The following is a 24,582-nucleotide window of genomic DNA, read 5'->3' as shown; positions in this document are numbered from 1 at the left end:
GTCGATGTCGACCTTGCCGGTGTCGAGGAGCATCTTAACCACGACCTCGTGTCCGTACGCGGCGGCCCACGATAGAGGTGTCCGGCCATACTCGTCTCTCGCATCGACGTCGACCTTGCCGGTGTCGAGGAGCAGACATGATAGCAGCTTGGTCAAGCCGTGTCTCGCTACGATGTGTACAACGCTACTCCCGCTTGACGGGCAATCACCTGCGTATGGCTCCAATGACTTGTATGTCCGCACCCATGATTCAACTAGGCCCTCCATCGGCCGTCCAAGCACATCCAGAAGATCGTTCGGAAATACTTCGGCTGGCTCGCCCAACTTCACGTGAGACACCCATGATGTTGTTGCATAATGCAACAAAGGGAACCTAGACTTGTCCTCGCTACTGAAGCGTCCCGGATGAGGAGATACGGCCATTCTAAAGTAGCGGACGCAGGACCGGGATAGGCGGCAGTGGGCCGTAGGGACCACCAAATTTGCTGCTCTGATAGTATTGTCCAGAGCCATCAATCCACCCTCGACAAAAAAGTCCTTGACTGACTGATGGATGAACTGAACGACGCGGGCGTTGTCGGACTGGACGACCTCTGCAAGACCGCAGCTGAGGGTGTTGATTCTTCTGTTGATCTTGTCGTTAGCGATGAATTTACCCGAGGTTTGGCATTCGTCGAGTGACTTGTGAGTGCAGTCGGGATCAACTGCCATGGCCCATTGCAGCTCGCCCGTTGTCAACGGCCGCGTGGAGCAACAGATCCATTGCATAAGCTGCAAGGTAGTTGAGCGATGCTTCACGGCCTTGATCAGCTCATTGTAAATGCCGTTCAAGTCTGGCGGTATCCGCTCAATTTCGGCCTCGATCTCCGCTGTCGATTCTCCTTGGAGGTCCAGCTGTAGTACTTGTTTCAGGACCAAGTGTGCCCACATGGAAACACCCTGGGCGCGGCTGATAATCAGTCTTCCAACGTCGGCATCTAGACGATTTCTAGAGCAGTAGGCTTGAACGAATGTAACGATGTCCTGTGTGTTTTCGGTATCAAGCCGTATCGTCAATCCGCCGTCGAGCTCCAGAATGGGGTAGTGACGACAAGAGAAGCAGATACCGAATCGAGAGTCGGTAGACGGGAGGCTTGAGAGTAGGTCTTTGAGTTGCCCAATCAGCTCGCGAGCTGGCTGTTCGCCGCATTCATCGAGCGCATCGATGAAGAGTATAACTGGAAATCTCTTCAGAATTCTTTTAAGTGCCGACTTGAGGAAATCCTGCAGGTGTTGCAGGTGCCACTGCCACTTCTCTCCAGGCTCGCCCTCTGTTTTCCGTTTTCCGTCAAAATGGTCAATCAGGTTGGGTAGGGCGCCAGGGACACGCTTGAGTAGCTGGTGCAAGATGGATCGGAAGAGACCAAGCGGAGTCCTCTGCAGTTCATGGCCACCGCCATGGAAAAAGAACGAAAATGCAAGTGTGTCGGTTCCGTAAAGGGAAGGAAGTGTACGCAGGGCATATTTAATCAGCGTTGACTTGCCTGATCCTGGTTTCCCATTAATCCAGAGCAGGCCTCGATGCTGACGGGTCCATTGGACCAAAGTTTCGTGCTTGAGAAGCCTCTTGCAGGTGCCATCGGCCTCGTTGTCGATTTCGTTGGGCCGGCCATCCATATCATCAAAGGCCAGTGATCTCAGGCAAGCTAGCGTTGTCTCTGACTGGGGCTGGTAGAGGCCTTCCCCTTTATAATCAGCAGCGCTCACGAAGCATCAGAGAGGGACGCACTGTGCTCGGCAAATCGCTTGGTAACCTCCAGTTTCGCTTCATTGACGAGTATTTTTAGTCGTTCTCTGACGACGGTGTAGTCGGGCTGGCCCCTGGAATACTTGACGAGCCCTGAATGATCCGTGTTGAAGGGGATGTTGTCCTCGTCGGCCACGGCCACCAAGCCCGTACCGGTTGCTGATTTTTCGGTCACCAATAAAGAGGGGTCGCCAGTCTTGCGCCATCTCCCGTCCCTGTCATCAAGCTGCAGGACAAGTCAGCATTACCTCAAGCGCTTCTGACGGTGCATCTCACCTTCAAGGTTGGACTGAGCGCGCGCTCGAAGAACGTCACGACTCGGTAGGAGCCCTTGCAGCTCTCAGAAAACTGTTCGGCAAGTGTCTTCAGGAAGGTCGAGGGTTCCGAGTCGTTATCCACGAGGAGGTCGTCAATCAAGGCCTGGTTTGGTTGGCCCTGGACAAGCGTTCTCAGCTGATCGTTTCGCAGCCCGAGGTTCGGCACGCCGAAGAAAAGCAGTCCATAACAGGCTTTGGACAGGTCGGAGTTCACGTCGTTACTTGGCCTGCGAGCGCGAATAAGCGCCTATAACAGTCAGCTAGCTGTATCACCACGGACCCGGCAGCGCGTTATACCTCTTTAATCAGCAGGCCGCCGAGGCTATGGCCGATGAAGATGATCGGACGGCGAGCAGTCTACAGGAGTTAGCATATACCGGACACCAGGCGAGACCACATACACCATCATTTCCTCGAAAGGCATTGATTTGTTCCAAGAGGGTGCGGCCCAAGTCTCTGATGGACTGCTTCGAGAGGCTGCCGGGCAGCTTGGTATCATAGCCGTAGATCAGCACTCGGATGTTAGACACGTCTTTAGGAAGGAAGTCGCGTAGCCAGACGTCGTCGCTGTTCGGGGATTTCCAGGAGCCAAGTGCGTGGCTTCCGAGGCCGGGTACTGCGATGATGCTGCAGGAGTCAGCACGAGTAAGGAGGGTCGGCGGAGGCTAGGCTCACTCGGCATCTGCACCGTTCTTGTCCTCGTAGAGCGGCGTGATTCCCTCGAATTTGCAGGTGTACCTGTACGGGTGGCTGTTCCCAGCTCGGCGCAGCTGGGCGGACAGGTCGTCTCCGGAGAGTGACGTGGTGGTCGAGATGGTGGCACATACAGAGTCCTTGCCATGTTGTGCCAAAGAGCGAAGGGCCATGGTAGCAGCGGCAGCCCGCAGGACCGGACTCCTCTCGGCGATAGACCTCAGGTTGGTGAACAATTCATCGGCATGATCGGTTGGGATACCGTCGATGCGCAGTGTCAAGCTCTTGGGCGCCTCCGACGCCTGCCTGGAGCATCTGCGGATAAGGGTAGCAGTTACCAGGACGACGATGACGGTGGCACAGACCGGCGTGGCCCAATACGGCCAGGCCGCAATCTCGTTCCAGGTATTGGACGGCATGATGGCGCGAGGAGTAGGCCATTCTTCCCGAATGTTGTGCCAGCGAATGTCCAGCAAACAGGAGAGATGCTAGATGGTTCGGTTTGCTGTGGCTGACGATCACGTGACGTAAGGGACAGTTCTGTCCGGTCCCAGCCTCACCAAGGGAGTTCGTCATTCTGGCCTCATTAAATTTCGCTTCCTCACCTTCACGATGGTGTCAAACGCCCCGACACCGCCCTTTGCCTTTGCGCATCAGCTATCGCGGAACCGAGACACACTGGCCCGGCACGTGCCGGGACACCCCCGCGTTCCTCTGGAGGACCGGAGCAAAGTGTGGGACTTGCTGGCCAAAGAATTCTGCTCGGACGACCTTGACCGGATCGCCAACAGGCTCTGGTGGATGTCAAAACAGGACAGTGGAAACATATCGCCGCTCCACCGGCAGCTGGTGAAACGGCGCGCCATCGTCGTCACGGAGGACCCGAAGCTCCACTTGGTGTGGATCTACGACCGCGTCTTCATCAAGCCGCTCCCGCGATACATCGGCTCGTACGCGTTTTGGCGGGACTATCTCTGCACGGAGGCTGGTAGCGGAGGACGAGGAGAAGGCATCCGACGAGCGGCGCTGGGCTACTTGAGGACCTACTATCACCTCGTGAAGTACGAGTCGGACTTGCGCATCGCCCAGGACCCTAGCCTGTGCCTCGTCCCGCCGGACATCACCTGGGAGCAGTTCTGCGACTTCACGTCCAGCCTGGGCGACGTTGCAGACCGGGACGTCTCTCTGCGCTACACCTACGGCGAGATCCGCCTGACGCGGCTCAACTTGTACGCTCCGCTCCTCCTCGGCAAGTCGCACTTCCAGAGGGTCGAGTACCAGTACGGGTCCTACTTTGCGCGCTTCGTCGGGCCGATCCTGTTCGTGATCGGGTTCGCGTCGGTGGTCCTGAGCGGAATGCAGGTCCTCGTCGCGGTCGGGAACGGCGGGGAGGGTGGTTGGAGGGGGGCGGCGTTCTGGATCAGCGTCATAGTGATCGCGCTGTCCAGCATCGTCCTCTTCGCTCTGGGCCTCCTCCTGGTGTACAAGGTGGCGAAGGAGTGGAAGTTTGCGATTCGCGACCGTCTGCGGTTGTTGGAGGAGAAGCGGGCGGCGGAGTGACGGTCTTATGTCTGTTCGAGTCTTACTTAGCAGCTGCACATCTTAGCATCATCCACTTCCCGTCATGTCGCCATCTATTGGGCTCCAGGATCTGAGAAGCGGGATGGCCCAAGCGCGGACAGGATGCGAATCTGTCATTTCGGTTAGCAGACACTAGTCTCCGCGTTCACGCCCTCACGACAGGCCATCAATCCCCTGGCATCTGTCTTGTACCACCTGCGTACCCTTCACCTGGTCGAGGGGACGAACTGGTGTGACTCTCCGGACTCCCGGAGACCCGGCCGTCTCCGTGCGCTATCTTGCCCAGGAGCCATACCCAGGCGGCCCTCACTGGTCCGCACCAGACGGCGCCCAAAGCCTCGTCTGCCTTGCACGAGTGATGATCCAACGGGTGGTATAATACCGCCGAGCGGACCTGAACTGGGTAACTAGGCCTTGACAGCGTCCCGTCTCGACCGCGCTGAGCAGCGGAGCCTGCTCTTCAGCTCGGGCCGACGTCGTGCCGCGCGCCGGATACATCGTTGGACTCCGAGCCGCGAATCTATGACGGGATCATGATGTATCATTGCGGCGGTCATAAAGGGCAGGCGGCCCACGACTTTCACCTAAATACTAACCACGCCGAGCATGAGAACATATCGCCCTATTCTTCCGGTTCAGGCTGTGTCCAGAAAACGGCTAATGCCCGCTCCACCGTCCTCCGACGGACGACGCCCGACATGCTCCTCCTGTGCCGGCAGATGCCCTGAAGAGGGCGCGTACGAAGGCGACCCGAACAAAGCTCAATGCGCATCCTGAGAGAAAGGTAAGGCCATTCTTTTCCACGCCTGTGGCATCCCAAGCTCTGCTGTTTGACCCTCAACCCTCCCCTTTGCCTTCACGGCAAGCACCAGGTAGCGGCATTGCGTGGGTTGTTGAGCTCTATGTCGGTTTGTTCTGCCACTACTTTGAGAAGTTACGAAGGAGCTGACGAGTTCACGAAGACGCTAGCACCAGCTCTCAGGAGGGCAGAGATTACCCGTCGCCCCTTGGAAGCCTAGTCACTGACTCTTGAACTCCCAGGAAGTCGCTCCACATGTGGAGGGGCCGACCAGCGCCAGGTTGGGCAGCGTGCGTCCCCATTGGCGGCTGCGCAGACTGTGACTGCCAAGTCCCAGTTGGCAGGTAAGCTCCACAGAGACTCGTCAGGGTACCCCGCCATCCTAATGCCATCAATCTGACGACTTCGTCGAGACGGGCTTCTCTGCTGTCCATACATGTCTAGCTGGAGAATCAGCACCACCAATCATCGCCATCCACATACTACTGGTAGGGCGACTCACAGTTTGCAGTATGCATGAATCGAGAGTCTGCGAGCTTCCTCCCTCGCATCTTCCACAAGCCTGAGGACATCATCCTTCGACCATTGTTCGATTCTTGTGAGGGCCGCCATGCTCATTGAGTGAACTGCCTGGCTCAGGCAGTCATGAAACCACTCGCCGAGCTCCTTTAGGCGTTTCTGACTGCTCCAGGGGTTTATCGGCAGTTGAATGATCGCCTCGGAGACGTCTACAAAGCCAACTGCTTCCAGCTTGTCCCTCGTTCGGCCGTCGATATTAAGAGACAGTCCCGCCGTCCGCATAGCACGACACAGCGTGTCGCTCCATTTTACAAGCGCTGAGCTGGACTCTAGAGTTCCATCATCGCTGAAGAATCTCCATTCGATTTCTGCTTGTTCTAGACGGGCCCCGGGCTGGAGGGATCTAACCGCGGGTCAGCGAGACGGACGAGATTCAGTATAGGTACTGACTTATATGCTTGTGCGTATACAGCGTTCCAATCGCGAACAGCTCCAAGGAGAAGCTAGATGTGGATTAAATCGTAATTAGACAGTTGTGGCCAAGGTTTCTCGATGTCTGCGCGCGTGAAGGAGACTGATAGAGGAATATTGTGCGGCTGCATAAGCGAGACATCCAACCCGTCCACAGAAGCGTAGTCCAGGGGTCCTTTCCAAAGCAGGATGAGCGCCATGTTGAGGCAGGCTGTGGCAAAGTGCCTTGTGTCTGCCTCGTGCCTCTAGCATCTTGCGTTGCAGGAGCCTGGCTACGTCTTACTCCGTAACACTCCCAAGCTGCCCCTGTTAGTCTACTAATCACAATGCTACCTGTCGCGCCCGGCCAATTGTTGCAGGTGCGCCTGGCTTGGTCGTCTTGTGATAAGCTGGATCGATGTAACTGCTCCGTAGCCCGGCCGTTTTGCGGGTGACCAGCCACGCTTGGCTTGCATTAGACAGTGAGCGGCAAGGTAGCCCACACCCCTCATTTGCTCCTGCCACCTTGTTGCTTCATCGTTCATCACCCGCGCGTATTGCTCTTTCCAGCCAACTTCTTCTCCATCCCTTGTACCCTTTCTTGGCGTGATCTTAAGCCATTCATCGTCTTCTGCTCTTGCGGCATCGCTCTGCGCCATGGTGCCGCCTAGGAAAAGGGTCCGGCAAGATGGCACGGATGAGTCTGACGAGGAAGTACTCCAACCCACTTCCCCAGGCGATATCACGGTCGCCATCTTCTGCGCCCTTGTGGAAGAGTCCGCAGCTGTCAGATATACACTGGACGAAGAGTTTACTTGCAAGGCTTCCGGCAAGCAGAGCTACGTCTACACGTATGGCCGCATCAGCGAGCATAAGGTCGTTATTGCCGAGCCGGTCGAAATGGGAACAGTCAATGCAGCACACTGCGCTGCATACGTCAGTCATCAATTCCCCAACGTCCGCCTTGCCTTGATGGTCGGCATCGGCGCGGGCATCCCTAGCAAACAACTTGACATTCGCCTTGGCGACGTTGCTATCAGCGTTCCTCGAGACGACCAGCCCGGTGTCGTCCAGTATGACTATGGCAAATACGAGAATGGCGGCTTCACACGAAAAGGGACACTAAACAAGCCGCCGCGCGTCTTGTTGAGTGCCATTCGCTCGCTGGAGGGTGATGAGCTCCGTGGCGGATCTCCCATCAGAAAAGTATTACGACACATCATCAAGCAAAACGACATGTTCCGGCGACCCGACAGCGAAGATATCCTGTTTAGCGACACATTCCCACACGTGCAGAAGGGACAAGACTGCAGCGCTTGCCTGACTTCAGGCGACCAGGAGATTGTGCGCCGCCACACGCGCTCGTTGCCCACTCAGCCTTTCACACATCGAGGACTCATCTTATCAGGCAGTGGCGTTGTCAAGAATCCCGAAGACCGCGAACAACTGACTCGAGGGTACCAAAGTGCCATATGCTTCGAGATGGAAGCGGCTGGAATCATGGACGAGCTTCCATGCTTGGTGATCCGCGGTATAAGCGATTATGCCGACACGCACAAGCACGACGAGTGGCGCTGCTATGCGGCGGCCACTGCGGCAGCTTATTGCAAGGCTGTCCTTCAGAAGGTGCCTGGCGGAGATGTGGAGGAGATTCCTCTGATGCGTGCGATAATAGATGAGAGTTAGTTACGGTTAACATCCAATAACGGTAACTCTTCATACTTACGCGTCAAACATCTTAGTTGGTGAAATCCATCGAAAACTCGAGGACACGCAAGCGATAGTCCGAGGTACGCACGCAACCACTGAGGCCATGTACTCTAGCGACAAACTAGATAAGATCCGAACATGGCTTTCCCCATCCGATCCATCTACCAATCTCCACAAAGCGCGCAGACAGCGCTATCAAGGGACTGGACAGTGGTTTCTCGAAAGTCATGAATATGCGAAGTGGAAGAAGGAGCGGAACTCCTTCCTTTGGCTAAACGGCATTCCCGGCTGCGGCAAGACGGTCCTCAGCTCCTCCGTCGTAGCCGATCTTGAACAGAGCGTCAGCTCTTTGAGCCTGTTATACTTCTATTTCGACTTCAACGACGCCACAAAGCAATCCACGGACGACGCACTTCGGTCACTCATTGATCAGCTTTACAACCAGCGAACAGAGCTGCAGAAGGAGGTCGACGCTCTTTTCTCGTCCTGTAAAAACGGACGTCGACAACCAGAGAGTGCATCACTGTTCAAGACTTTTCGGAGTTTGCTTCAGCAGGCTGGCGAAACTTGGATAGTGCTTGATGCATTAGACGAATGTCACAAACGAAACGACGGGCTCACCGGCGGCCTACTTCCGTGGATTCGAGGTCTTCGTGATGCCAGCCTCAACGTTCACCTCCTGGTAACGAGCCGGCCGGAACAAGACATCAGGAGCTCTATCGAGAGCTGGTCTCAAGTGGGGGAGGTTATTTCCCTCCAGAATGGTCGAACATCGAACGATATCAACGCCTACATTAAGGCACAAACAGCGGAGATGTCTAGGTGGGAAGACCGGCCTGATATCCGGGAGAAGATCGAGTCTGAATTAAGCCAGAAGGCAAATGGAATGTAAGTTCCTTCACAACCGCGGTAATCATATAAATGTACTGACAAGTCAGGTTCCGTTGGGTGTCTTGCCAGATCGACGTTCTCAGGGAGTGCCTTGCCCCTAAATCCGTTTTCAGGGAGTTGAATAATCTTCCACCAACGCTCGATGCGACGTACGCAAGGATTTTGCAAAATATTCGGCCAGAACACATGGACTGTGCAAAACGACTGTTACAGTTCCTCGCCTACTCAGAACGGCCACTCCGCATTGAAGAGGCCGTTGACGCACTCGCGGTCGATCCTGACTGCCAGCCCCGATTCGATCCACGAAATCGGATGCCAGATGCTGAAGAAGTGGCGAGGTACTGCTCGAGTCTTGTGGTTCTAGTCAGACAAGAAGACCATCGGAGCGGGACGATGATTGTCGAAATACAACTCGCACACTTCTCTGTCCAAGAATACCTCGTTTCCGCTCGAGTACATGAATCCATGGCAGCGGATCTCGAAAAGACCAACGCAAAGGCAGAGATTGTGCGGGTTTGTCTCTCGTACCTAATCGACAACGCTTCCAGAGATACGCTTCAAGAAACAGAAGGAACACCGTTGGCAAACTTCGCAGCACAGTACTGGTCAACATATGCGGTGGACGTCGAACTGTCTAGGAAGGAGGTTCTTTCGGAAGTGGACGAATATTTCTCTTCAGAGGTTGCCTTCCAATTCGGCCACGATCTTTGCGATACGGACAACCAGTGGGGCCGCCAGGATGAAATCCAGCGGTGGGGCCCGGGTAGACGTCATGCGCCCACGGCTCTTTACTTCGCCTCGTTTGTTGGTCTGTTCCATTCTGTCCAGATGCTGCTTGACAAGGGAGCAGATATTGATGCCGAGAGCGGACCCTACGGCAACGCTCTCCAAGCTGCCTCATCTAGAGGCCACAGAGAAGTTGTGCAACTCCTACTAGACAAAGGCGCCAACATCAACGCACAGGGCGGCTACTACCGCAACGCTCTCCAAGCTGCCTCATTTAGAGGCCACAGAGAAGTTGTGCAACTCCTACTAGACAAAGGCGCCGACATCAACGCACAAGGCGGCTACTACAGCAACGCTCTCCAAGCTGCCTCATACGGGGGCGACAGAGAAGTTGTGCAACTCCTACTAGACAAGGGCGCTGACGTCAACGCGCAGGGCGGCGACTACGGCAACGCTCTCCAAGCTGCCTCACATGAAGGCCACAGAGAAATTGTGCAACTCCTACTGGACAACGGCGCTGACGTCAACGCGCAGGGCGGCTTGTTCGGCAACGCTCTCCAAGCTGCCTCATACGGGGGCGACAGAGAAGTTGTGCAACTCCTACTAGACAAGGGCGCCGATGTCAACGCGCAGGGCGGCTTGTTCGGCAACGCTCTCCAAGCTGCCTCATCCTGGGGCCACAGAGAAATTATACAACTCCTACTGGACAACGGCGCCGATGTCAATGCGTGGGGCGGCGTCTAGTACGTCCCTAGAGCCCGCCAGAGATATCACACCCATCTACGTTGCGACCTCTCGGTACATCCGGTCATCGTAGACCAAGAATATAGGACTATGTTAATAGCTATCTAATGACCCTAATTTCAAGTTACCTCTTAACATCGTTTGTGCTGATTGCCAAACAAGGCTTGACTGCGACCTAACAGCGCGCATACAGCAACCTCGCTCTCGTATTGTAATTCCCCGTCTGCACTGTTTAAGGCCGTTCCTCTGTTCCACGTGCCTTAGGTAAGCAAGCAAACCAGTACTATCCGGGACATTTGACTGTGGGAACAAGCACGGTGTAAGCGCCAAGAGGCCCAAAAAAGGGCATTAGATATTAAACCAAAAGAGTGAAAAGCGGAAGCCGATTTCGCTAGTGACTGTACCTCTCGTGGATCCAATCCGGTACTCCAGGAGGATGTGCCGCACCGTCTGCGGCCCGTAGTCGCATCGACACTGGTCGATATCGGCCTTGTCAATGGAGTGTGAGGTAGGCACGGAGGCTAATCTTCCCCGTGCGCATCCGTGTGATCACCGAACTGATTGCTCTGTGTGCTCCGCGATGTGTACTTAATGTCGCTTTGCCCGGCCGCGCGCTGAGCCGGAAGAGGGCAATTTCCCAGGCTTTCTCCCATTCGACTCGCAGCTTCTGGCGAACGGCGGGCTTCGTGGTTGCCATAAGGATCCCGGGGATCGTTGTTGGAGGCGCCTCGGCATGGGGTCCTGCGGCCTGTTGGCGGCTTGGTCCGCCATTTCGTTGCCTGATACGCCGACATGGGCCGGGACCCAGCGGAACTGTTCTCGGCTTTGGAGCTCATCGAGCGTTCAAGTGGCCTCAACCAGGAGGTACTGTCCCGACGGGCATTTGGGGTTCCGCATCGCTTGGAAACCGGCTCGGTTGTCGGTGAAATTGGCGCACTTGCCGGGGCAGTGAGCAGGCCTCCGGGGAAGGGAAACCCGGCCGAAGTGGGGCCTCTCGGTGCGGTCTAAATTGCGCCGCACGTCGGACCGACCTGTCGGCTCAAAACGGCACTCTGGAGATTCGCCACTAACATTGCTTTGACAACCGCCACTCCCCTTCCTCGCTCATCGGCCCACGCCGAGGCCGCTTGTCCTCTTATGCGACGTTCGCTTCGTGAAATGCGGGCTGAGCGACCTTCGACCCTTCTGTCCTTGTTCGGTGCGCGTGCACCCTTGAGGTCGCTGATCTTGGCCGCCTCCGCCATGTTGGTCACGTGTGCCAACGCAAAAGCACATAAAGACATGTGGCACGGGCTTCTGCAGGCTGCTGCTGACGGCAGCGAGGAACAGTGGCCCAGATGGGTGCGTGAAATGGCGTGCAACGAGGTCAGATTCCTCGATGCAGTTCGACTGCTGCTACGGTATTCGATGATCGAGACGCAGGAGTCTGAGTCAGGTACTTATTCTGTGCACCCGGTAGTGCACAAGTGGGTATCGCAGATGCAGAAAGGCGACGAGAGAAGAGAGTCTGTACAGCTTGCCCTGATGCTGATAGGACTCTCTGTTCCTAGTCACGACACTCGGGAGTACTGGAGCAGACACACAACGCTCGCAGTACTGTCGGATATGACCTTGATGACATTTCTCTGCTGGAAGATGGATTTCAGCAATTAAGCATTGACACGACCGCCACCGATGCACCATTTTCCCCCATTGAACCTGTCTACTATGATCAATACAGCGACGACGACGATGATGATGACTCTGACGATAGCGACTTTGAGTACGATGACGATAACTACTCCAGCGTCATAGCCCCCGACCCTAGTCCTACGACCTATACGAATCGTGATTTCTACGAGCCAGGACCTTCTAAACTTCCGCAAAAGCATGAAGGCCACGAGAAGGAGAGCAAGGGCAAGGGCAAGGGCAAGGGCAAGGAGAGCAAGTGCAAGGAGCGCAAGAGCAAAGAGTCCAAAGGCAAGGAGAAAAAGGGCAAGGACAAGGACAGCAAGGGCAAGAGCAAGGACAGCAAGGGCAAGAGCAAGGACAGCAAGGGCAAGAGCAAGGACAGCAAGGGCAAGGGCAAGGGCAAGGGCAAGGAGTCCAAAGGCAAGGACAGCAAGCGCAGCAGGTAGATTCCTGTTCACAACTCCTCAAGCAAACCTAGAGACATATAAGTGATCGACTGTTGGCGTCATTAGGCTGACAAGACTATTAATCTGTAAGCCAGACGATCTTGTTTAGACTGAGCTCAGCAAGCTTGCTTGCAACTTCATTTTCCGACGTCCATGTAGAAGAATTGGCGCTATCATTCGTGCGAGTGGTCAAGTGCTGTCGCGCAAATTCAGCGCAGTGGAACTCCGCCTTTCGTGCCGGCAATTCGATACGCTGCTCTACCGAAGCTGCGCTAGGGAGCGAAAACCAAGGATGCTACTGGAACACTCTCAACTCTCGTACGGCACGAAGAGCTCTTCTACATTGCTTTGATTCTGAGAAGTGGCCCTCGTCGATCTAACCGCTGACTTCTGACTGGGCGTTGGTCGCTCCAGTCTGGCTCGAACTCGTGCACGCTTACCCTCTCTGCCTTTCTTCGGCTTGGGTCGTCCTTATCAATTTCTTAAGCGTTCTTAAAGGCCTCTCTTTGGGACATAGCTAATCGTGTTCAGCAAACATCCGAACAATTCATACCCGCACAAAAAGCGCACAAGGAAAGCGAGCATTCATGAGTCTACCGTTGGAACAAGATCCGCGTGGGGCGACATTATGAAGATGTGCAAGCGGCAACAGGGATTGGCCTCAGCCATTGAACAATTCGAGTTGGCCTTCCGTTAAGTTACCTGCTCAAACGTTGCTTTGGCAGGCCGTTACGCGGCTGTGGCATAACGGAGGGGTTTTATGCACAACTGCAACTTATGCAGTGTGGCTGAGGGAACAGATCCGGCCGGGAGTTGGTAAGAGGGGGGCGGGCCTCAGGTACCCACTGAGTACCCAGCACGCATTGAAAAATAGTTACATAGGAGGTTCCACTCCGACCCATGCCCAATGTCAAAGCCGCTCCAGGGGTCACTCAGTTGCATGGGCTGCCTCGCCAGGTCTTTGTCTCCGACAGCACCATGCCTCATGACTTCCTCTCGAATTCTGGTCTGTAGCCGATCGAGTAACGACACGCTTTCAATCACGAACTGGTGTTGTCGATGCATCTCGCTGGAAAATTGCCTAATGTCCGCGTCGGTTTGTTGGTCCAATTATGGAACGGGAGGCAGACCCTTGGCCAAACCGTTGGAGGGACCGCGAAGCAGGTGCAACAATGAACGAGGGGAGAGGGACGGGATAACATCTGCTGCTTCCGTCTCCACTTGACAACAACCACTTCACGCTTCGCGAAATAAACGTGAAACATGGCAAAGTCGTCTATTACGACTCCGCGAATCTGCCCAACGAAGACGTCAAGGCGGCGCGACGAGGTCATTGTACGCTGGTGGAGGTCTAAAGTACGAGACGATGAGATCCCTCTGTACCATAACAGGAGCGATTCCCCGAGTCCATACAGGGCCTTCTGCGGGTCTGCAACCATTGTGGGATCCTCTCCGTCCTGAGAAACCCCAGATGGACGTACCCATCTGGTAGTCGGCAACAACCGGTCCTCCTTGTTTATGAGGCTCCACGCTGATGACGTCGCACTGTCTGACATCCAGGTCGTCTCTCGTGATAATTGCCAACATCATGCGGAATGACTTCGCCGCCAGCGTGGCTGCGTGCGTTTCGTTCCTGAGATCCTTCTCAATGTCTTCTCGCACGCTAATGCGTGCCTTGCACTTTGCGATGTAGCCGTCTTTGTCCAGTTTGTAGGTGGACACCCATTTCAGGGGCAACACCTGCCTTTTACCGACTCGGCTTCGGACAATGAGTCGCCATGATCTCCTTGCGATGGGTCCCGGACATCTCGTCGCTCTCGCCTGATAGCTTCGAGGAACAGGCCCTCCGATGGGTGGTTGAGAGCCTCCTGGTAGTTGCTTGGTGGTCGTTTGGCGTGCTCTGAACGGACGCAATCAGCCGCTGTCGTCATGGCAGCTTTGATGACGGAGAAGCAGGTTTCCAGCTGCAGATTGTCGTTAGGCTGGTCCTCCTCTTCCGCTGTCGGAATGTCTCCCACCACGAAGTACGTGTGCGCCCATTTTCTAGTGCCGTCCCCTCTGCTTGCTGTCGGTCAGCTTCAATCTTCTTCGCTGAGGACTGGGCTTGTCGGGCGCTTCTTCGTGAGGGCGTCGCCATATCCGTGGGGACTTTCGCAATACTAGTTCTCGTCTGATTCCAGTTGCCCTGTGAGGTTTTGGGACGCGAAACCACGTGCGTATTTTCTGTCTGATAGTTCGCTGCTGATGTGAGGCACCCCGTCGGTCACTTCATGGCTGTTTTCCGGCGGGATTGTTCTACTGGGGCAATCATCCCTTTGGCTGTGGGTGTTCTGGTGCCACTGCTATTATGCAGTCGATTCTGTCGTTGCTGTGTACCAGGACCTCGACAGCGGCGCGGCCATTCAGCAGGTTGTCGTTGTCGATGATTTGTTCTGGATGTGAGAGGTGGCTGCGCGCAGGCCGGCGGAGTCGGACCTGTCACCTTATCTCGCTCATCATCTCATCCGCTGAAGTCAGATATTTTCGCCGTCCCTGTACCATTCGAGGTAGGGCTTCTCTCGAGGCGATTCGGTGCTGGTCAGGCCTGGTGTAGGTTCGGGGATCGACGGCCAATTGCTCACTGTACCCCAGGATGTTCGCCATTTCTTGAGTGACCTGATCCTCCATTGGAATGTCCAGCATTTTGGTGGTGTCAATTATCTGCTCCCTGATCCGACCGTGAGAGGCTCTTGGTCCCGTTCCGGGTCATACACCGTGCTCTCGTCGAAGGTGATTCTCCCTTGGCGGAAAGTGGGGAGCCGCCACACTACCGTTAATTGCCAGGCAGCGTGTGATACAGAAGACGCTTCACGTTGAGCACCGCGCGCGTGACGAGTGTAGGCCTGGAAGCACTGGTTTATTTACAGGTGCACGCAATACGGTAGTGACCAAATCAAAACCCGAAAATGACTTTCAATCAACGAGGTGACCAGCGTCCACAACTCGACCTGTACGTCGAGCCCCGGGTCACCCATATCTGTCTGCATCTCGTGGGGTTCGGGGTTTATCAGAGGGAGTTGTCCGGGCGCTCGTCGGGCTTTCTGAACTGGCGTAAGCGGCCCGGAGGTGGAGTGGGTTGGCGGCGGGCTCTCCGGGCGACGCCGGGGACGTTGCACCCAGGACATCTGGCGGTGCATGGCCGCAATGCTCAACGACCCTAGGTATGCAGCGTTGTGGCCATGCGCCTCGACAAGCAACACCCTGAGCGCGAGCAGCTGCTGCTCAAGGCTGCCCTATCCGACGCCACCGGGGAAATAACGAGAATGTCGCGCCGGAGGCGAAGGCGGTGTCGCACACGGGCGACTCTGCGGCTAAGGCTTCTGCGATCATGGCAGATGAGTGGGAAGCAGTCGCCAGGGAATTAGGCGCAGAAATTAGCCAGCAGGGACAAAATGCTACAAGGGGGAAACATCGGCGGCGGCAGCAACAAAAACAGCCCGACCCGTCATCACAATACCCTGAAGTCGCCGTACTCTTGGGGTGCATGTTGTCTTGACGACGGCGTAGAGCGGGCTTAGCGTATTGGAATGCCGCCATACACTTACCGCCGGCTCATCTGGGAGGCAAAATGAACAGAGTACTACAGCTGTGGCATGAGATAGTCTTGTGGTTAGTTTCCTGATGGTCAGGCTAAGACCCTGCAGTTCAAGCAGGGCCTGTCCGATGACATCAGTGTAGTGGTCTCTTCCCTTCAGCCGTGGTCGAGTTAGGTGAAAGCAGGAAACATAGCTTCATACTTATTTGGCAGCGTGCCATGCTTGTCGGAATCCGTCAAGGTGAAATCTGCCCCTTCGAGATGTATTGGATTGTCAGACCTTGATATCTACGACAATCAGTGTGGCTGCGATGCGCCCTTCGCGGAAGCAGTACACTAGACTCGGAGACACCCGCAGTCGAGTTGCAGGAATGATGGCCGCTGGTGCCTCGGCCGTGATGAACTGGATTTGTGCTGTCGTGCGAGAGACAAATCAGGTCCTCGAGATTATTCGGGATAAACTGTCTCTGGACGTGACAGATCGCTGTGCCCTCGAAGCATCCTGGCTGTACGCGTTCGCAGGCTGTTTCTAGAGGGGAGCATTGCGCTGGCGTTCGAGGTGCACGTGGACGCGGCTGCATATTTGCGTTCTCGCCAACGAGCAGCGGGCACTTGACCTGTGTTTGTTCTCACTCACGGTGTAGCGCCGTGGCTCAGGGTGTCGCTGGCGCACTGAGGCGCGAATCTGTACCAGGGAGCTTGGTACCAACGCGAGCAGTCAGCATCAATACGCTGAGGTGAACGATGACGGGGCAGCGCAGTCATGGCCTAGAACAAATAAATTATTTAGAGGGTTGAGGGGTCAATCTACGCTAGCGTAGGTACCGAAGTAGTGGGGCACTCACCTCCATGCCTTCTGAGCTTCCCGGGAAGGCACGGCGTGGACCCGCTCCTGCCACTGACCCCAGAATTCAGGGATGTCTCATCCATGGCTCGCATTTGACTGAACTCGCGCCTCCATTCGTGGTTGAACGCAGTCACTTTCGAACAAGTGTTCATCCGCAATTGTCAACAAACCAGTCACGACGTACTTCCTGGCCGCGCCGACTCGCACATAATCAGTTGTGCAAGCTCAGTCTACATCTCACATCTCTGGGGGATTTTCGCATAGCGTCGGCCGACTCCATAGGAGCAGTTTCCTCAGTTGCGGATTACCGCCAGAGCCAGCTTCACCCAGCCAACGGCGCCATTTCCAGCTGTTGGAGCTTAATCCCCTAGCCCAGAGTGATTCACATCTCCGCTCTCCGTTTGGCATAACGACTCCTAGAACACCGCGATCTCCCAGCCCTCTTTCGCACAGGCTAGGTTCTAGATTAGCAAAGTTCGCAGGCAGTCCATCATATCATCTAGTTGGGCCTATCTTGATCGGTGGTGAAATTGGGAGACAATCAAGATGCATGTAGAGAAAACACATCTGTAAGAGTGTTGCACGCAGCTGGACCTTCACAGATGGAACGCGCCCATACTGCTGCCTGTCGAAATCTTTTGAGAGCTCTACTGGGCGCGATCTAAGAAAGTCGCCTGCTCACCTTCGAGTGTGCTCCGTAAGAGTTGAGGGCTAACCGATCGCGCAATGCCCAGGTCTTTGCTGGTTCCAGCTGTTAGTCCTTAGACCTACCTTCGACAGCAGATTCCAGCGCGCCATCTTGAGGGTGGCCAACGGGGGGAGCACCACCTGGCTGTGAATGGACTCTGACGTGTGAGCTTTGCCTCGTGCGACTCCTGCTCTACAATCATGCCAGCCTGTACAGTACCTCTGCAGCATTGGTGCATCATGCTGATATCGGAACTGGGAGGGTGATTGTTTAGGCAAAAGAGATACAACGAACGTCATTGCTCCTGTTGGAAGCCGCCGCTTCAGGTAGCGCTTTTGTAGATAATCATGATATTCGCTTGTATGTTTGCAGAGAATCCCTATACGCTAGCTGTATGCTGCATGCCTTTCAAGCAAACAACACACTAGAGCGCCATAATACGTATGATTGTATGATTTTCATTTTCAAGGACAATGTAAATGTAATTCTAACATACATCTATCTATGTTATCTATCAACCAAGCATTGAAGACGATTGCCATTCCCACTGTCTGCGTTCCTCGTACCTCGGTAGATGCAGCACAGTTGTGCACATTGGGCATCTCCACCTTATCGACACCGAATCGGTGCCAGGCCAGCCCTGCGCCGTATCGATGGCGTCCACGGGCCTTACAGTTTTGATGGCTCTTCGTCTGCCAGGAACACCAAATATATCTGTTACGAATTTTCATGCATTGGTCTAGACGCTCTTGGTAATGTTTGAATTTTGTCTCGGAAATATATCAGCTGCGCGAGAACGACGACGCTACGGATACGAAGCGCGAGCGACACTCACCGACGCCGAAGGCGAGGACGGGCCGTCCACTTGTGGAGGCGGCGAGGGGGTCCGGGGGGCCGGGGGAGCTTGCTGCTGCTGCTGGAGATGCAGCAACTCTCCTGCCTCGCCCATGACCGCAGAGGCACCGGCGGCGACGGTTCCGAGCCGCGCGTGCGCCTCGTCCTCCACGTCCCCGGGGAGGGTGCGCTTGAGAGGGTTGGGGTCTGAAAAATTGCGAAGTTAGCAGGTGAAGAGAAGGTGAGGTTGGAGGTTTAAGGCGACGACATACCCATCGTTGTTGTTGTTCCTGCTGCGACTGCTGCGAAGGAGGTTAGCTTGAAGCCCTCGACAGTGACGCTGGAGCCGCGCGACTTCGATGCGGCCGGCGAGGAGCACTTACAGGTTGACGATGGCTTGGAGGAGGAGAGAAGGAATCACGACGACGACGACCTCCGCAAGAGGGAGCGCCGTCAACGATGCGCCCACGCAGCTCTGGCGGTGCGCGCGCGCCCCGAAATCACACATACCCAGGAGCTGCACCGGTTTGGAGGCGTGGAGGGAGGCGACCAATCTCGCCCAAAGAACGTCTGGCTAGTGAGAGCCATTCGTGACACGCGACGGAACCACGCAGCGCAGACGCCGCTTAGGCGTACCGAATACGTAACGTATACTTTTCATCCAGCTCCGGCATGGTTTATGATACGATAGATTCATAGGCTCGCGAAACCTAACTAGTACGCGTACTAATGATAATAATAAACACAGTTCCCTCTTATACATTGGAAACACGGATCTCTAGAGTCGAAATATGTTAAGCTATTCGCAATCAAAAAAAGGTGTTGTCTTGGTTGATATAGGTGTCGGAATCCAGGTGCTTTGACTTATGACCCTAGTTTCATTCTGCAGGAGCGAGCCACCTCGAGAGGCTAAGATGATAGCCTGCCGCTCGCCTTTTTCTGGTATGACGACCGGTCATTACCACGAGCCCCTCCTGGGCTGCGAGGCCGCCGCGACTGAGACCCACGTTGGGCGGCGTGCTTCTAGTGGCCGGGACAATTGGTGTGACGATCGCCTCGGTGTCAACGCATGCTTGTCGCCTCGTTGTCGCGTCATCTTCGGATTTTTGACCATTGGTCGAGAAGGCTGCGCAGGTGGCGCCTCTCATCCATACCAACAAAGTGTGTTGTCTCGTTCTTGATGTCGTCGGGTCAGAATTCAGTACGTATTATCGCTTCGCTCTAGTCCTTTGCGCGTCTCTTTGTGCGTCGTGATCGAGTCCGACCAGAAGACACTTGAAAGTCCAGCTCATGTGGAGAACAAACAGCACAACAACACCCCAACCTAGCGTCTTAAACCACGGGGGCCCATCAGCCTGTCTGGGAGAGACTGCCATAAGAAGTAGAGTGTGCAGAATACCAGAGATGTCGACTACTATCATATGGAAGTAGCGCATGAGGCGCAGAACGATGGAGCTGCCTATTGTGGTCGGGTCTGGTGCTCCTCGCTTGAGCGGAAAATAGGCCCACTCTACCAGACCCAGCAGTCCTGCGTCCAGTACTATGCGCCAATAAGGCATTTCATGGTTTGTCGAGATCGAGTTGATAGCTGTGTTCAGAGGATCGCTGAAAATACTGGCGACGTTGATGATAGTAGGGATCAAGACGAGCAAGGGCCGCCACGTGGAAGAAAGTGTGGGCAACATCGATGTTATATGCAATGAGTCGCTGGCCATTGCGCATACACGGCAGGGTGTTTGGGAAGCCGCGGCGATGGGATGCAAATCCTGGTGTTCGAGCGGGTGTTGCAGGAGAGAAGACGGCTGGGTACCTTGGCTACGGCTTTGGAGCCCTTTCTTGTGCTCTCTAGCAAACCGAGCGGGACAATCAGGCAGCAATGCGCCATGGTGGAGCTCACAACTCAGACACTACAGATTGCCATAAGCCGTGCCCCCAATCACTATGTCCCATGAAAGTCCACGCTGCTCGCCCCATGCACCACGCAAGTGCTGTTGTTCTTACCCTAGGATGCTGCGCACCGAAAGATTCCCGGCCCCAAGCAAATGTAGCCTGCTTGCAAGCTTCCATCCCGCCCAGAGTGCGTGCACACAGCTAAAAAGAAAAAGCTCAGGACGCCGCCATGGCTGCCACATCGCGGCGCCCCCCAGGCGCCAAATTAGTCCATTCCGTGCAGGTTGAGCGGCACCAGCCGCCAGGCCGAAATTATGCTTGTGCTTCAATATGCCGTGAGCTGCCTCGTCCTGGACGTTGCCTGCGCGCTCGGCGAACCCTTGGACTTCAATCGAGCTCGGGCATCAAGAACGAAACTGCAAGTAAAGTGGGGCAAAGCACACCCGCAACAAGGTCCAAGAGTTAGTCTCCCACCATCCGACCGTGCACCTTGGTCTGTCTCGCTCTGCATCAGCCTGAAGTGTTTCGCCGCCTCTCTCCAGCTTCGTCAGTTTGTTCCTGGCTGCCCGAGAGGACTCCGTAGAAAAAGCCCTTCTATCACAGTGTCGAGCCCCTGTGATGGCGCAGTTAACCAGTTGCTCCCAGGTCCCCGGAAATTGCCAGGCTGCATTCTCATCCGAATCAATAATAGTGGGAGGCATGCAGTCAACCACTGGCTCTCTATAATGCAGGACCCGTCCGAGTGCTCTGGCCTGCTCGCAGGTCCGCAAAGCGACGAGGCACTCGAGCGAGAAGCTGTTCTTGTGACGAGCGATGATCGTTTGCCAGTTGCAAAACTCGCCGTCGGCCGCCGCCTTACCAACAGAGTTCCGAGGCTTTTAAAGGGTGGAGAAGTGAGCCACATGCCCCGTGGGTCGATGCTTTCACCGAGCTCTAATTAAACCCCGAGCCGTCAGTTGTGCGGATCCAAAAGTGATGGTTCGCCCATCATGATGCGCAGTTTCCCCTCTGGGCTCGACACAGAATGTACCCCTTCAAGTCTGCGCGTTTAATCAATTGCAATTTACTTGCCTGTAGTACACCATCCTAGGACGAAACGACTCTGCACCGGCAGCTACTGCGGCGTATCGTTTGATCGTCAGACCAACAGGACTGCCACTCGCTTGTCAGCATTTGAATGCAGAGTGATGAGGCTGGAGAGTCTACTGGCCATGAGACCGTGCTCAAAATGGACACCAGTCCTCGCAGCCTGCGAACGTGGAGCGTGTCCGGTGGCAGCGTGTACCAGCTATATATGTGGCTATCGGATTGACAAGGTAGCAGCAAACTTGCGGGCTTTCTCTTCTCGCGCGTCAATGTACCCAAGTTTAAGACGGAAACTCTCAGGCCATCGTTATACATATCACCGCGTGGTACTCCTAAAACACCGATGCGACTTTTTGTCTACTAGTTTTTATCAAAACTCTCAAAGTTTCATGATTCTATGTAGTCCAGTGCATTTCCATCCAAGACTCTTGATGAGCTGCCAACCGAGATGATGTTGTAGACCAAGACCCAGCACAAGACATAACGACAATAGCATTGTCGTCACCCACCAGTGGAACCGTGAATCCCACAGCGCGCCCGGCTGGCATTGCTACATAGATGCCTGTACTCTCTAACTCTGCTTGCGGTGTTATCTGTTGACTATGAAAGCCCTCATTGCGCCCCCGGAGGCTGCGCAGGGGCCGCCCCGGCAGGGATGTTGGGATGAAGGAGGTCTGCCAGAGGATATCTGGATCCTTCTTCACTGGAAGGCATGCTGGCTTGCCAGGCGGCTCCATTTGGAATCTGAAGGTGACACTCGATAGCTCCATTTCACTAACAATTGAGTGTAACGACAACCGTCTCGGAATGAAAGTCCCATACTTGTCATGCTTCAGTGTCCCCAGACTACCTGCGTTGACCAGAACAAAGTGGCAAGATGTTTCCGAATCAGTGAGGGATAGAATAGGCCTCCTCATACCACGACTGATGCGACGAGCTTGAGATAATTTCTATGTAATCTCTGGAATCGCTGTTCGACACCGCTAGACCGATCCCCGGGATATAGCGAGAGGAAAGCCTTCGGCAGCTCGATGAAATAGTGCTCGCGAGTGATCTTGTTAACCAACCCACGAACCCATGAACCTATGAGAAAGACTAGCGGTGGCTTCAGACGTCTGTCTTTGCCTCTGACTACAGAGGTCACCAAGGCCTCGAACGTACGTCATGAGCTTCTGGAAGAAGATGATGGTACTTGACGAGACGATACATATAGAACTAGCTTCGTATCTTGCCTGTCACTGTAACGCGTGGTCGAACGAGCCAGTCGAGTAGAAGACGCCTGGCCCTGGTCCGTTGTGACCAGGTCGAACGACAAAATGAACAGTGCCTCCGTTAGCCGCGGGTTTAAAGCAGCGGCGGTGAGCATTGTCTCCAAAACCGCTCTCTCTTGTGTATCCGCACGTGCCCGAATCATGGATGGTCCAGAAATTGTGAAGGCACGTCCTAATATCTTCATCATTATCATTTGCCCTCGGCATCTGCTTCTGTAGTTGTGTCATGCTTCGCCCCTGCTCTAGCGCCTTCTCTACAAGCCTTTTCCAAGGGCGGGTCTGCTGCTCCCATAATGCCGTGCTGATCCGTTGTTTTCTTCAGTGTCTGGCCTCTGATGATTCCAGGCAGCATTATGGCTGCCACTTGTTGGCAGCACAGATATAGTGCGGACGCAGCAATCCGCCCTCGTACGTAGGCTGCCTTCATCCTGCTGGACGTGATGCATGCGGCCTTTGCTTCGCGCCATGAATCTTTCTTCAGCAATGAACTACGACAGGTTTTCCACCGCACAGGACATCGAAGCATGAATAGCCTGCTCTACACCTTTTCACGAGACGTACAGCACCATCCACGCTCATTCCATGCCTGCGTCTTCGAGCCTTGTACTCGTGCACAGCCGCACTTTTGCAAGGCAGGGATCTTGTCAACTGGGCTGGAGTGAAAAGGGCCTGACATCAATTGGGCATAACACCCTCAATCAATTGCCAACCCACGGCTTAGTCGGCGTTCCACTTCTTGTCTATTGAGCGGCCGTGTGATGGATCCCCATCGCAGAGATTCAGAGGTTTTGGTGCCATGCCTGGGAACAAGTTGCCATGAACCAGGATGGGAAACATAAGGCATGACAGCGGGCTACACCACTGCAAGCCAAGAACCTCAGCTATCTACGATAGTGTTGGGGAGAAGAAAGCTGCGCGTGACACGTCGCGTCATGCTGCATGAACGATGGCCTAGATGACACAAGTCTTCACCCGGTCGTGAAGGCCGGACTCCATAACCCCTTGGCAACTTCAAGCGCTGATGTCACGGCTACTGAGCGACAGGCACTTCGGAACTGGCAGCGTCGGTCTGAGATTGAGAAGCTCGCGATGACCGTATTCTGCTTCAACCCATAAGTACAAGTCCCAGCACGTCAAATGGATGTGGGAAAACTATGAAAGCGGGTTTTGTTTTGGTTTTTGACTTGGCCGCAGCCACCCTAGCGACGGATATGGCGACTCGGCTCGCCAGGGACATGTTCAAGGACGTCACGCCGCTCATCGAAGCGGCGGCCTCAAGAAGCTGCTCATTGATTTGCACGCGTTCCAGCTTCGCCTGAAAGGCTGGGGTGAGGATGTGATCTTCGTTTGTGGACCATTGATCACGGACAACTTCAGTTATTCGATCTATGACGAGCTCACCGCGTACATAGACGGCACGTACAGCAGCTTTGACCCATCGCTAGACCCTCGGCACTTCATAACCGGCGAGCAGAAATTCAAAGACGACCGTGTTCTAGCGGTGCCATTAATCTCCGACTTGCTCACCACCGTGCGTTGCGTGCCGGACTGGCCAGTCTATGATTCCCTGTTGTTCGCGATGCTGGGCTCGCTGTTGCTGATGTGTGTGAGTCGATCGGCGGCGCGATGCATCTACTCAAGGCACTAGAGAAGGAAGGGATGCTCAGCATCGAGGAGGAGGACAATGGTGGCATCGATCCAGCGACAGCAGCGAAGTTCAAGGAGGCACTGACATGGGTTGGCATGGATATTGCTCGCATGATCCTCGGCAATGAGAGCTTTTTCGCTAACGGCAAACCGCCTGCTAGCCCAGCAGAGTACCTGAAGCTGTTGTTTCAACAGGTGGGCGGGGCGCTAGCTGTCGATTCCACTAAACGGTATCAGCAAAGTGGTCGAACACGCAAAGAGCAGAAAAGCCGTCTGCAGGCCGAGCACGACACCGGTGCAAGACGACTGAAACCCCGGGCACCTGTACAGACCATGTTCAAGAGGAGGTATGCGCATCAGGCGGAGGAGCAGATAGACTTGTATGTGTTGCAGGAGACAGTCCATCTCGGAA

General features: G+C 55.0%; 8 protein-coding genes across 8 annotated transcripts; 4 read left to right on the top strand and 4 right to left on the bottom strand.

The window, feature by feature from the left end:
* Positions 1 to 3: 3 nt before the first annotated feature.
* On the bottom strand, positions 4 to 3,215 carry B0I36DRAFT_254925 (ankyrin repeat-containing protein; the record flags this gene model as incomplete). The annotated part of the gene is made up of 6 exons (XM_046150847.1): positions 4 to 1,718; positions 1,769 to 2,012; positions 2,063 to 2,350; positions 2,401 to 2,460; positions 2,505 to 2,730; positions 2,779 to 3,215. Coding segments are annotated over 6 exons (2,970 nt in total), but the record flags the coding sequence as incomplete, so codon positions are not given.
* A 193-nt stretch (positions 3,216 to 3,408) lies between these two features.
* Positions 3,409 to 4,356, top strand: B0I36DRAFT_377841 (uncharacterized protein; the record flags this gene model as incomplete). The annotated part of the gene is made up of 1 exon (XM_046160603.1): positions 3,409 to 4,356. The coding sequence occupies one exon, from the start codon at positions 3,409 to 3,411 to the stop codon at positions 4,354 to 4,356; it is 948 nt and encodes a 315-aa protein (XP_046005871.1).
* A 918-nt stretch (positions 4,357 to 5,274) lies between these two features.
* Positions 5,275 to 6,351, bottom strand: B0I36DRAFT_396366 (uncharacterized protein). Its single transcript, XM_046161548.1, has 2 exons — positions 6,146 to 6,351; positions 5,275 to 6,098 (listed from the first exon to the last, which is right to left on the bottom strand). The coding sequence occupies exon 2, from the start codon at positions 5,975 to 5,977 to the stop codon at positions 5,675 to 5,677; it is 303 nt and encodes a 100-aa protein (XP_046005870.1). The 5' UTR covers positions 5,978 to 6,098; positions 6,146 to 6,351; the 3' UTR covers positions 5,275 to 5,674.
* A 451-nt stretch (positions 6,352 to 6,802) lies between these two features.
* Positions 6,803 to 7,831, top strand: B0I36DRAFT_254591 (nucleoside phosphorylase domain-containing protein; the record flags this gene model as incomplete). Its single annotated transcript, XM_046150826.1, has 1 exon — positions 6,803 to 7,831. One exon carries the CDS (start codon positions 6,803 to 6,805, stop codon positions 7,829 to 7,831), a length of 1,029 nt encoding a protein of 342 aa, XP_046005869.1.
* Positions 7,832 to 7,958: 127 nt separating this feature from the next.
* On the top strand, positions 7,959 to 10,380 carry B0I36DRAFT_298555 (ankyrin repeat-containing domain protein; the record flags this gene model as incomplete). The annotated part of the gene is made up of 2 exons (XM_046151952.1): positions 7,959 to 8,743; positions 8,794 to 10,380. The coding sequence occupies 2 exons, from the start codon at positions 7,959 to 7,961 to the stop codon at positions 10,214 to 10,216; spliced, it is 2,208 nt and encodes a 735-aa protein (XP_046005868.1). The 3' UTR covers positions 10,217 to 10,380.
* A 985-nt stretch (positions 10,381 to 11,365) lies between these two features.
* B0I36DRAFT_337113 (uncharacterized protein) lies at positions 11,366 to 12,026 on the top strand. The gene has a single exon (XM_046155644.1). It carries the CDS (start codon positions 11,375 to 11,377, stop codon positions 11,867 to 11,869), a length of 495 nt encoding a protein of 164 aa, XP_046005867.1. The 5' UTR covers positions 11,366 to 11,374; the 3' UTR covers positions 11,870 to 12,026.
* A 1,196-nt stretch (positions 12,027 to 13,222) lies between these two features.
* Positions 13,223 to 14,058, bottom strand: B0I36DRAFT_337111 (uncharacterized protein). Its single transcript, XM_046155643.1, has one exon. The coding sequence runs from the start codon at positions 13,887 to 13,889 to the stop codon at positions 13,374 to 13,376; it is 516 nt and encodes a 171-aa protein (XP_046005866.1). The 5' UTR covers positions 13,890 to 14,058; the 3' UTR covers positions 13,223 to 13,373.
* A 2,336-nt stretch (positions 14,059 to 16,394) lies between these two features.
* Positions 16,395 to 18,701, bottom strand: B0I36DRAFT_436004 (uncharacterized protein). Its single transcript, XM_046162796.1, has 7 exons — positions 18,549 to 18,701; positions 18,278 to 18,483; positions 18,009 to 18,134; positions 17,526 to 17,634; positions 17,063 to 17,215; positions 16,753 to 16,805; positions 16,395 to 16,675 (listed from the first exon to the last, which is right to left on the bottom strand). Exons 1-7 carry the CDS (start codon positions 18,550 to 18,552, stop codon positions 16,541 to 16,543), a joined length of 786 nt encoding a protein of 261 aa, XP_046005865.1. The 5' UTR covers positions 18,553 to 18,701; the 3' UTR covers positions 16,395 to 16,540.
* Positions 18,702 to 24,582: the final 5,881 nt, after the last annotated feature.

Source organism: Microdochium trichocladiopsis (genome assembly GCF_020744255.1).
Source record: "Microdochium trichocladiopsis strain MPI-CAGE-CH-0230 chromosome Unknown B0I36scaffold_12, whole genome shotgun sequence".
Classification (NCBI taxonomy): domain Eukaryota; kingdom Fungi; phylum Ascomycota; class Sordariomycetes; order Xylariales; family Microdochiaceae; genus Microdochium; species Microdochium trichocladiopsis.
This window is presented reverse-complemented; position numbering and strand designations above follow the sequence as displayed.